This window comes from Jaculus jaculus, chromosome 4, assembly GCF_020740685.1.
Source record: "Jaculus jaculus isolate mJacJac1 chromosome 4, mJacJac1.mat.Y.cur, whole genome shotgun sequence".
Lineage (NCBI taxonomy): Eukaryota > Metazoa > Chordata > Mammalia > Rodentia > Dipodidae > Jaculus > Jaculus jaculus.
In genome coordinates, this window is record NC_059105.1 from 158,990,121 (window position 1) to 159,002,786 (window position 12,666).

Sequence of the window (12,666 nt, forward strand, 5' to 3'; positions counted from 1 at the left end):
TATGCTTTACAATATAAAGTACTCTACAGTAAAAAGTGATGAACTATACCCAACACGCATGAACATTGCAATCACAAGACTGTGAAATCAGTGTGAATTTTCAGTGTGTATTTTATTATTCAATGCATAGTTTACATGTTAAGAGTAATTCACCCATAAATGAGTAACTACTAGCTACTACCAGACTAAGTTTCCTGCTATGAGTAATAGAAAATAAGGACAAGGGGGACTGGGAAAATGGCTTAGCGTTAAGGTGCTTGCCTGTGAAGCCTAAGGAACCCCAGTTTGATTCCCCGGGACCCACATAAGCTAGATGCACAAGGGAGAGTCTGGAGTTCATTTGCAGTGGCCAGAGGACCTGGCGTGCCCATTCTCTCTTTCTTTCTGTCTGCCTCTTTCTTTCTCAAATAAATAAATAATATTTTAAAAAAAGAAAGAAAGAAAGAAAGAAAGAAAACAAGACCAAGGGCTAGAGAGATGGCTTAGCCGTTAAGGCGCTTGCCTGTGAAGCCTAAGGACCCGGGTTCGATTCCCCAGAACCCAAGTAAGCCAGATGCACAAGATGGTACATGTATCTAGACTTCATTTGCAGTGGCTAGAAGCCCTGGTGCGTGCATCCATCCTTCCTTCCTTCCTTCCTTCCTTCCTTCCTTCCTTCCTTCCTTCTTTCTTTCTCTCTCTCTCTAACAAATATATAAAAATAAAATATATTAATAAGTGAAAAATATTTTTTAAAAAAAGAAAACAAGGGCTGGAGAGATGGCTTAGTGGTTAAGGCAATTTGCCTGCGAAGCCAAAGGACTCAAGTTCATTTCCCCAGGACCCACGTAAGTCAGATGTACAAGGGGCACATTGTTAGGTCGAAATTGACTTCCCAAAAGGGAGTCACCAAAAGAAAAACAGGATGGAAACTGGAAGATATAAGGAAATGGATCATCCACATTCCTCAAGCAAGACGCCCCAAGAACAGGATTTACCGCCCCTTCTTATCTCTCACCAGGTCACTCCTGGTCTGTCCATATGGCTAATGTAAAAGAACAGAGATTTGCTGCCCTAACAAGAAAATTCCTTCCCCTTTTTCACCTTCCCCCAATTAAAAAAAAAAAATTATAAAGCCCACTATCTGCACCCCAGACTGACTGCTCTGCTCCTGAGAGTCAGTCCTGGCAGCTATGTCCCCCCCACCCCAGAATAAAAACTTCCATCTTTGTCTCAGAGTGGTCTCCATGGTCCTTGGTCACTCCCGAACCTTAAACACATGAGTCTGGTGTTTGTTTGCAGTGGCTACAGGCCCTGGCATGCCCATTCTCTCTTTGTCTGTTTCTCTTTATCTCTCTTGCTCTCTACTTACCAAAAAGAAAAAAAAAAAAAAGAAAGAAAAAAGAAAGGCTGGAGGGATGGCTTAGCAGTTAAGGCATTTAGTGGTTAAGGCATTTGCCTGCAAAGCCAAAGGACCCAGGTTTGATTCCCTAGGACCCATGTTAGCCAGATGCACAAGGAGGCACATGTGTCTGGAGTTTGTTTGCAGTGCCTGGAGGCCCTGGCGTGCCTATTCTCCCTCTCTCTCTCCCCTCTTTCTCTGTCAAATAAATAAATAAATAAAATTAAAAATCTTTGAAAAAAAAAAGAAAACAAGACCAAGTCTATAAAGAAAGGGTTATTAGATATTGTATGATTCAAATATAGTAAAATTGTGATTTTTTTTTAGGGGGGGGGTGTTTCAAGGTAGGGTCTCACTCTAGCTCAGACTGACCTGTCATTCACTATGTAGTCTCAGAGTGGCCTCAAACTCATGCCACTCCTCCTACCTCTGCCTTAAAATTGTGATTTTTGAAAGAAGGAAAGCAAGCAGGGTGAGCCTCCAAGACTGCCTCAGATTGCTTTCTGGGGTTGTTTACCAAAGCATAGTATGGAAGGAAGCCAAGCAGGGTTCAAGCCTGATGGTGAGTTAGGAGAGGAAACTTGGAATTAACAGAGCTAAAGACCACTCGTGTTTGAGGGCAGAGAATGTCAGAGCTAGAACTGCAGAAGTATACTTAGCGACTCTCTTGGATCTCTGGTGTCGGTATAAGGATAGATTCTGAGGCTGGCAAATAGGAGCTACTAGGAAGTTTAAAGTGACCAACCACTAAAGCTTGAGACGAGTTTTGGGACATTCAAGCTCTGACTGATCAGAATAGGGCAATCTTATTAAAAAAATCTTTGAGGGCTGGAGAAATGGCCTGGTGGTTAAGACGCTTGCCTGCAGAGCCTAAGGACCCATGTTGGACTCTGGATCCCATGTTAGCCAGATGTACTCAACACGAGGCAAGTGCAAAATTGCACATGACCACTAGGTGGCACAAGCATCTGGAGTTTGATTTCAGTGGCTTAGACCCTGGTAGGCCATTTCTTTCTCTCTCTCTCAATCTCTCTCTCTATCTCTTTGCTTCTCTCTTGCAGCACGTGTGCTCTCTCTAAAATTAAAAAAAAAAAAATTTAAATTAAAATCTGGGGATTTGGTAGAGAAACTCCTAGAAAAGCCACGTTTTAGAAATAAAGCTTTACAAGCAAGCTGAAAGAAAAAGCTATTCTTTCACAAGTGAAAAAAAAAAACTTAATAGTCTAAAGAAAGAACAAAACTCAGGCATTCAACTCACAATGTCTAGTATCCCCACACACACAAAAAATACATGGAAAGAAACAGAAAACATAAACTGTAAACATCCTCTAAGGCTCCAGGAACATCGTGGAAGAGGATGGAAAGAATGTAAGAGTCACAGGGTGGGAAGGTTTACTGTGTGGCATTGTCTTCCCCACAGGAACAGACTGGCGCGTTCATGACCCCACAGTGACGATGATAGCCCACGGAGGAGAGCCTTCAGTGGAATGGGGTGGAGGAGAGGGACGTAAGAGGATAACCCAATTGAAATGTGACCAACCTGCAAGACTGTAAAATAAATTTATTAAAGTTCCCAATATTTTATTTTTAAGAAAAGAGGCAGGCATGGTGGCACATGCCTTTAACCCCAGCACTCAGGATGCAGAGGTAGGAGGATCATTGTGAGTTCAAGGCCAGCCTGAGACTACACAGTGAATTCCAGGTCAGCCTAGGCTAGAGTGAGACCCTACCTGACAAACCAAAAAAAAAGTGAAAGTCGATATCTTAATATCAAGTGAACTTCAGAAGCAGTAATATCATCAAGGTTAAGGAGGGATGGTCCCAAAGGACAAAGGGGATTTTTATCATCAAAAAGAAGAAATACATGAAGCAGACACTAATGAAAGTAAAAGAAAAAGTAGAGAAATTCACAATCAGAGTTGCGATTCAGCACTCTTTCTTCTCTCGGTGAGTGACAGAACAAGGAGATGCGCCGGTAAGGAGTCAGACATCATGATCAACGCTATTAACTTCCACAGTGACATTCGTAGCACACATCACCAGATGATAGTGGAACACATAATCTTTTCAGTTACACATAGAATGCTCACCAAGGTATCGGCCACGAAAATAATTTTAGGGAGCTCGTGGCACCAAAGAAACTCAGCTAGAAATTTACACTTTGTGCTTTCCATGGTTAGGAAGTTCTAAATGGATGAGACTTCTGTAGTGAACAGAAGACCATCAATGCTGCCTCTAGAGATTGTGTTGACTGGAAAGAATAGGAAGAAACTTTCTAGGGTAATAATGATCTCTATCTCAATAGAGATTTGTATTAACACTAGTATATGCATTTCCTAGAACTCATTAAATGATCCATTGGTTTTTTTCCCGCTTTTAATTGTATGTAAATTTTACCTTAAAAATGCAAACATCTAACTCTGGCAATTCTGAAATTACTTTCTATGTTTTTCTAGGTCTGAGCAAATCAGTATATTGTAGGAATGGTTTCTCATGTTAGGAAAGGGAGTTAAAAAGAAGAGAGTTTGGGGCTGGAGAGATGGCTTAGCGGTTAAGGCACTTGTTTGCGAAGCTTAAGAACTCGTTCAAATCTCCAGGTCCCACATAGCCAGATGCAGTGGTGCAAGCATGCAATAGCACACACCCACCACAAGGGGGCGCGCAAATCTGAAGCTAGCAGCAAGCTAAAAGTCCTGGCTCTCTGTCTCTCTCTCTCTCTCTCAAAAATAAAAATATTTTTTAAAAAACCAGGAGAGATTTCATGAATCCATAGCAGCTGTGGTTTCCTGCACAGGACTGAGTCTGTCAACACATCACCTCAATGGGAAATGATAGATGAGATCCTACACCTGATAGAGTAGCTAATGGTATTGAGAGAGGGGGGATAATGTTCATCAGTGGTGTAGCAACTGGCAAGTTGCCTGTTCCACAGTAAATAACGGTTTACCCATGGTCATGAAAGCAAGCCTAAATTAACTCAATATGGTTTTGTTTTTTTTTTTTTCTTTAAAAGCATGAAGCCAGGCATGGTGGTGCACACCTCTAATCCCAGCATTTGGGAGGCAGAGATAGGAAGATTGCCATAAGTTCAAGGCCACCCTGAGACTACATAGTAAATTCCAGGATAGCCTTAGCTAGAGTGAAACCCTACCTCAAAAAAAAAAGGCATGAAAGTAAGATGGAGACTACATCCCCAGCCCACTGGTCAAGGTTTTATGTATTTTTGATTACAGTTACTGGACATCCTTGATATGGGCATGACATCAAGCTAGTTGGTTCTCTGAGGTGGAAGTCCTGGTGGAAGGAGTTGTTTCCTGGGCGTCATCCATTGACCACTGCCTGCAGCTGGGAAACCTTCTCTTGAAGGAGGACGAGGAACAGATTCTGTGTATCACACACAAACACCTTTTCTATAGGAATCTGCAAAAAAAAAAAAAAAAAAAAAAATCATTGTAAAGCCTAAAAATAACTGCATGAGTCATCAGACTGAAGAACAGTTTATGAAGATCATTCTTCATATAATTGGACCATATTCTTTTTTAAACATCTCAATGTCAAAGGAAATGAAGTTCGAAGGGGCCCGAAGAGATGGCTTAGTTGGGTAAAGTGTTTGCCACGCGGGCATGACAAGCTGAGTTTGGATCCTCAGTTCCCCGTATAACGGCCAGGCAGAGTGGTGTGTAACTGTGATCCCAGTGCTCAGGAGGTGGGGACCAGGGGATTCCTGGAGCTTGCTGGCCAGCTAGGCTAGCCTAGTGGGTGAGCTCCAGGTTTAGTGAGAGACCCTGTGTCAAAAAAAAAAAAAAAAAAAAAAAAAAAGAGCCGGGCGTGGTGGCGCACGCCTTTAATCCCAGCACTCGGGAGGCAGAGGTAGGAGGATTGCCATGAGTTCAAGGTCACCCTGAGATGACAGAGTTAATTCCAGGGCAGCCTGGACCAGAGTGAGACCCTACCTCAAAAAAACCAAAAAAAAAAAAAAAAAAAAAGTTAAGTGTAGAGGCTAGAGAGATGACTTAGTGGTTAAACCACTTGCCGGCAAAGCTGAAAGACCCAGGTTCAATTATCCAACACCCATCTAAAGCCCAGTGCATGTGGTAGCATCTGCATCTAGAGTTCATTTGCAGTGGCTAGAGACCCTGGTGCACCCATTTTCTCTCTCTCCCAAATAAGTAAATGAATAAAAGATTTTTTTCCTTTTTATGGGTTTTTCGAGGTAGGGTCTCACTCTGGTCCAGGCTGTCCTGGAATTCACTATGTAGTCTCAGGGTGGCCTCAAACTCTCAGTGATCCTCCTACCTCTGCCTCCCGAGTGCTGGGATTAAAGGCGTGCACCGCCATGCCGGGCTCCAAAAGATTTTTTTAAACAGGTGTAGGGTACTTGAAGACACCTGACATCAGCCTCTGACCTCCACATGTGTGTGCACACACATGAATGACCACACACATTCTAACATGCATACACACACAATACGACATACACATGCAAAAAAAAAAAAAAAAAAAAGCAGAGGAAAAAAAAGTTGAAGGTATTTCCCAAATTCAAAGTACTAAATAGATTTGACAACTGAGTGCAATGAATGATCCTGAAGTCGATTCTGGAGTGGCTCAAGAAAGCCATAAAGAATATTATTTGAGGGCTGGAGAGATGGCTTAGTGGTTAAACGCTTGCCTGTGAAGCCTAAGGACCTCAGTTCAAGGCTCGATTCCCCAGGACCCACGTTAGCCAGATGCACAAGGGGGAGCACGCGTCTGGAGTTCATTTTCAGTGGCTGCAGGGCCCTGGCGCGCCCATTCTCTCTGTGTCTCTCTGCCTTTTTCTCGCTCTGTCTGTCACTCTCAAATAAATAAATAAAAATAAACAAATTTTCTAAAAGGTTATTTGAGGGCTGGAGAGATGGCTTAGCGGTTAAGCGCTTGCCTATGAAGCCTACAGACCCTGGTTCAAGGCTCGATTCCCCAGGACCCACGTTAGCCAGGTGCACCACGGGGCACACGCGTCTGGAGTTCGTTTGCAGTGGCTGGAGGCCCTGGCGCGTCCATTCTCTCTCCCTCCTCTCTCTCTCTCTCTCTCTCTCTCTCTCGCACTCAAATAAATAAGAATAAACAACAACAACAAAAAAGACTATTTGAGCAACTGATGGTATTTGAATATGGGCAATGGATTATAGAATAGCATTGTTTCCATACTTTTTTCAGTGCTAGGAATTGAACCTAGGGCCTTATGCATGCCAGTGAAGCACTCTACCACTGAGTCGCAGCCCTGGGTCAGTATTGAATGTTCCTCCTTTTGGTCATTTTAATTTTAGATATATTTAAAGTTGAAAACTGAGGTATGGTGGAACTTCTAAAATGTGATATGTGGGGCTGGAGAGATGGCTTAGTGGTTAAACGTTTGCCTGTGAAGCCTAAGGACCCCGGTTCGAGGCTCGATTCCCCAGGACCCACGTTAGCCAGATGCACAAGGGGGCGCACGCGTCTGGAGTTCCTTTGCAGTGGCTGGAGGCCCTGGCGCACCCATTCTCTCTCTCTATCTGTCTCTTTCTCTCTCTGTCGATCTGAAATAAATAAATAAAAATGAACAAAAAAATTAAAAATAAAATGTGATTGTGGGTATTGAAATGATTGAAATAACATTGATATGTGGGTGTGGTAGTTTGAAAGAAGGTCCTCTGGTATAAGTCAGGAGTTTTTATTCAAGCTTCTTGGGTTTCTAGCTGGTTGGCTGGAGGAGGCATCACTGGGGGTGACCCTGAATTCCAGCCTGAGATTCACAAAGTGCTGGAGCTTTGCCTGGAGTTCCTGAGTGTGCTTTCATGTGCCGGTGATGGTGTCACCCCAAGGGTCTCACTCTAGCTCAGGCTGACCTAGAATTCACTATGTAGTCTCAGGGTGGCCTCGAACTCATGGCAATCCTCCTACCTCTGCCTCCCTCCCCAGTGCTGGGATTAAAGGCGAGCGCCACCACGCCCGGCTTTTTCAATTGTGATCAATTTTGTCTGCTTCTTTTCAGTTCGGTTTTTCACGTTGTTTTTTGCATGTGTGCGTGCATACGTGAGTGTGTGTGTGTGTGTGTGTGTGTGTAGATGCATGCCTCATGGATGTGCATGTGGAGGAGAATATCAGTTGTCCTTCTCTGATTACTTATCCACGTTATTTACTTGAGATAGGTCTCTCTCTCACCCCAGAGCTGCGGTCTGTCAGCGAGCCCCAGCAATGCTCTGTGGGACTGGAGTCATGCATGGGTTCTGGGGCCCCAGACGAACTTCGTCTTTGGGCATTCATCTCTGCCCAAACGGGCGCCACATGTTTAAGTGGCAAGCCCTCTTAACCACCGAGCCGTCTCCCCAGCCCTTTTTTTACTTTTTCCTGTTTTTTTTTTATTTTTTATTTTTTATTTATTTATTTGAGAGCGACAGACACAGAGAGAAAGACAGATGGAGAGAGAGAGAGAGAGAATGGGCGCACCAGGGCTTCCAGCCTCTGCAAACGAACTCCAGACGCGTGCTCCCCCTTGTGCATCTGGCTAACGTGGGACCTGGGGAACCGAGCCTTGAACCGGGGTCCTTAGGCTTCACAGGCAAATGCTTAACCGCTAAGCCATCTCTCTAGCCCTTCCTTTTTTTTTTTTTTTTGGTAACATATGTAACATTTTCAGTGCACAGCTCAGTGGCCTCCAGTCCATTCACATTGCTATGCAACCATCACCATTATTATACATCTTCAGTTATACAAAGATCACCTTATTTTTTTTTTTTTAATTTTAGAAAGAGAGACAGAGACAGAGTTGGTGAGCCAAGGCCTCAGCCACTGAAATTGAACTCCAGACATCCACGCCATGCTAATAATTTTTCATGATACAGAAATCAAGATTATTTCTACCACTCCACTCCAGACTTTTTTTAAAAATATTTTTTGTTCATTTTTTATTTATTTATTTGAGAGCAACAGACACAGAGAAGAGAGAAAGACAGGTAGAGGGAGAGAGAGAGAATGGGCGCACCAGGGCTTCCAGCCTCTGCAAACGAACTCCAGACGCGTGCGCCCCCTTGTGCATCTGGCTAACGTGGGACCTGGGGAACCGAGCCTCGAACCGGGGTCCACAGGCTTCACAGGCGAGCGCTTAACCGCTAAGCCATCTCTCCAGCCCCACTCCCCACTTTTGTTTCTTGTTCATGCCTGACTGTTGCCATAATAGGCTCATGCCTATTCTGTGCAAGGCTGGGTCTCCACATGGAGTTGAAGAGCAAGCAGGATTGAGCTTTTGCGCTCCCCCATCTCTACACAGGAAGTCGTCTAGAGAAGCCCTGGCGCCTCCTGGTGGGAGAGAGAGCTTCAGACTTGCATTGGGGGTGAGGCACGTATCTAAGCTATCCAACGTGGCCGACCCATGAAGAGCTGAGTCAGGAGGCTCCAGGTGGCTAGGGGTAGAATGGGGAACAAAGACTTCTCAGCATGGCAGTTTTATTAATACCTTTGCCACAGTGACATTACTTGTCACCAATACCACCCATCTAAAATTGTCCATAATACATAGATGCCATATCTTTGTGATGATCTTTTCCTTTTACATTATTATTATTTTTATTACAATTTTTACAATGTTTTTCTAAAGACAGGGAGAGGGCTGGAGGGATGGTTTAGTGGTTAAGGCGCTTGCCTGCAAAGCCAAAGGACCCAGGTTCAATTCCTCAGGACCCACGTAAGCCAGATGCATAAGGTGGCACATGTGTCTGGAGTTTGTTTGCAGTGGCTGGATGCCATGGCACACCCATTCTCTCTCTCTCAAATAAATTAAATTAAATTAAAACAATAAAGACAGGGCTGGAGGGATGGCTTAGCAGTTAAGGCATTTGCCTGCAAAGCCAAAGGACGCAGGTTCGATTCCCCAGGACCCACATTAGCCAGATGCACAAGGGGGCACAAATGTCTGGAGTTCATTTGCAATGGCTGGAAGCCCTGGCACATCCATTCCCCCTCTCTCTCCCTCTTTCTCTGTTAAATAAATAAATAAATAATAAAATAAAGACAGAGGGAGAAAGGATAAATGATGGATACATGAACTTCTAAATAATTTCTCCATCGGTTTGCAAGTGGTTTACCATCCAAACTGACTGTCTGTGCCAGAGACAGAACCTAAGGTTTGGGATATACTAAGTAAGTGCTATACCACTAAACTATATCCCCAGCCTTTGAGCTGCATTTTACTTAATCCCTCACCCATTCAGCAAATACTGAGCGCTCTGTCTGTCTGTCTCTCTCTCTCTCTCACTCCTGAGCAGTGACAGTGCTAAATGTGCTATGGTCCCCTACTTTGAGGTTTTCATTTAGGATGGGGGGAGAAACTTGTATCAAGACTATAGCAATCCAATGAAGTAACTGTCCATGAAAACCTGTCCCCAGGCAGGGTCTGGGGACGTGGCTCAATGATAGAGCACGTGTTCAGTGTGCATAAGGCCTGGGTTCAATCTCCCAGCATTGCAGGCTAAAAGCTAACCCCAGATTCCGGGACACTCATACAGAAGTGGCTGAGTCAGAAAGAAGCAGGAAAGCTTTTACAAAAACAGGGCTGGAGAGATGGCTTAGCGGTTAAGCGCTTGCCTGTGAAGCCTAAGGACCCCGGTTCGAGGCTCGGTTCCCCAGGTCCCACGTTAGCCAGATGCACAAGGGGGCGCACACGTCTGGAGTTCGTTTGCAGAGGCTGGAAGCCCTGGCACGCCCGTTCTCTCTCTCTCCCTCTATCTGTCTTTCTCTCTATGTCGCTCTCAAATAAATAAATAAATAAATAAAAATTAAAAAAAAAAACAAACAGGTGACGCTTGTGAGCTATGGGAAGAATAAAAAAGTTTGTCAGGCTGACTATGCAGGCAGTGGAGAAGGGAATCCACAATTGTGAAGGCATAGACACAAGAAACAGCATTTACAATCCTGGGAACTACAAGAGGTCTCTTGTGGCCAGGAGTGTAGAAGGGAAGCGAAGCCAAAAGGAGAGCTAGACTCTCAGGAGCTGATAGGCCAAGATATCAAGTTTGTCTTTTATCCCTAGGCTGTGGGGACACTGCAGGATTTTCAGCAGTGGAATAATAACATTGGGTTGGGATTTTTATTTATTTATTTATTTATTATTATTTTTTTTTTTTTGGTTTTTCGAGGTAGGGTCTCACTCTGGTCCAGGCTAACCTGGAATTAACTCTGTAGTCTCAGGGTGGCCTTGAACTCACGGCGATCCTCCTACCTCTGCCTCCTGAGTGCTGGGATTAAAGGCGTGCGCCACCACGCCCGGCTGGGTTGGGATTTTTAAAAGGAAGCATATTCTATAATTATAAAAGAAATTCAGTCATAAAACAGTTACAAGGCAGCCCTAAGAAAATAAATGTGGATATGGCTTTGGGATAAAAAGAAGGGTTTCTAAGCACTAATGCAATAAAGAAAGAACCAAGAGCTGGGCGCGGTGGCGCACGCCTTTAATCCCAGCACTTGGGAGGCAGAGGTAGGATCGCCGTGAGTTCGAGGCCACCCTGAGACTCCATAGTGAAGTCCAGGTCAGCCTGGATTAGAGTGAAACCCTACCTCAAAAAAGAAAAAGAAAGAAAGGAAGGAAATGTATGTCCATTTGTGTCTAGAATTGATTGATGCTATTGTTACTTTCTTTGACTTTTCTATATTTTGCAATTTGGGGCAATAAATAAAGATTCTTCTATAATTAGCAGGTCAGAAGATCAAATTTGCTCCAGTTTACAGCGAGGCCTAAGTTTCAGTTGCCTGGAGAGGCAGGCAAGACTTCTGGGAAAAACCACAAAGGGCACCTCGGGGGGCTGAGTCAGTTTCTAGAGACAGGTCCCTTTCTCAACCCTTAGCGCCTCTGCCCCAATCAATCACAGATGTAACTGTAACTGCTGCTTGCCTGGCCGATCATTTTAAAAAGATTACCTGACCCACCTAAAATTTCCCTAACAGTGCTTAAAAAGGGCCTGAATGTGGGAAGATGGCGGTGACGGGCTGGCTGGAGAGTCTGCGGGCGGCCGAGAAGACGGCGCTGCTGCAGGACGGGAAAAGGATGGTGCACTATTTATTCCCAGATGGGAAAGAAATGGCTGAAGAATATGACGAGAAGACAAATGAACTACTTGTGAGAAAGTGGCGTATGAAAACTTCCCTTGGAGCCTTGGGCCAGTGGCAGCTTGAAGTAGGAGAGCCAGCACCCTCGGGAGCAGGGAGTCTGGGGCCTGAGCTCATCAAAGAAAGCAATGCCAGTCCTATCTTCATCCGCAAGGACACCAAAACAAGTTTCCAGTGGCGGATTCGAAACCTACCCTACCCAAAGGATGTCTATGGGGTCTCCGTGGCCCAGAAGGAGCGCTGCATCATTGTCAGAACAACCAACAAGAATGTCTGCCACCTTTGCTAGCCAGGCCTGGGCCCCAGGAAGAGCCCTCAGCCTGCTGGTTAGGAAGAGGATGCGGCCAGCATTCCACCCTGTTGCAGGCAGATGGATCGCCTTTCCCTCAGGCAGAGCTTTGGACAAGAAAGCAACTTGCAGTGCCATTAGGACCCCCCCCCCCCAGCCCCCACTCCTTTTGAACTGTCAGCCTTTAAATAAACATTCTTTTCCTGCCAAAAAAAAAAAAAAAAAAAAAAAAAGGGCCTGAATGGTTGACCCTCGCATGCTAGCTGATTCTGCAGAATAAACACTCTTTGTTTTTACATATTATTTGAGTCTGGGGTCTTTCTTCAGCAATTCTCAGTCCCTTACACAGGTAAGCTTGCTTATATAAAAATATCTCAAGCCGGGCATGGTGGCACACGCCTTTAATCCCAGCATTCGGGAGGCAGACGTAGGAGGATCACTGTGAGTTCGAGGCCATCCTGAAACTGCATAGTGAGTTCCAGGTCAGCTGGGGCTAGAGGGAGACCCTACCTCGAAAAAAACAAAAAAAAAACAAAAATCTCACAAAATCAGAAGAGAAAGCCTTAATGAAAAGGCTGGCCTGATGCAGATGCAGGGTAGAGAATGGACTAAGAAAGACAGAATTTTAAAGCCTGTCTATATAAAATTACATGCTGTGTTAACGACAGAGTAATTTAGACTTGCTATAAAAATTATAGTGTGGAAGTGTATAAAGTGAGAATGGAAAAGTCATCTCTAAACGCTTGCAATTTTCCTCTTACTGGTTTAGCAGTTATTTTTCCATACGCAGCTTTTTTTGAAAAACGAGATCACATTTTACCTATTAATCTACAGCTTGTTTTATGACTTAACACTATTTTATGCACAGTCCTCCTTACTC

General features: G+C 44.3%; 1 protein-coding gene across 1 annotated transcript; it reads left to right on the forward strand.

Moving 5' to 3' along the window:
- Positions 1-11,363: 11,363 nt before the first annotated feature.
- Positions 11,364-11,907, forward strand: LOC123460188 (protein DPCD-like). Its single transcript, XM_045148124.1, has one exon. The coding sequence runs from the start codon at positions 11,364-11,366 to the stop codon at positions 11,784-11,786; it is 423 nt and encodes a 140-aa protein (XP_045004059.1). The 3' UTR covers positions 11,787-11,907.
- Positions 11,908-12,666: the final 759 nt, after the last annotated feature.

Bases quoted from the DNA above. Each gene is read 5' to 3' on its own strand.
- LOC123460188 (XM_045148124.1), top strand. From the start codon at position 11,364: ATGGCGGTGACGGGCTGGCTGGAGAGTCTGCGGGCGGCCGAGAAGACG.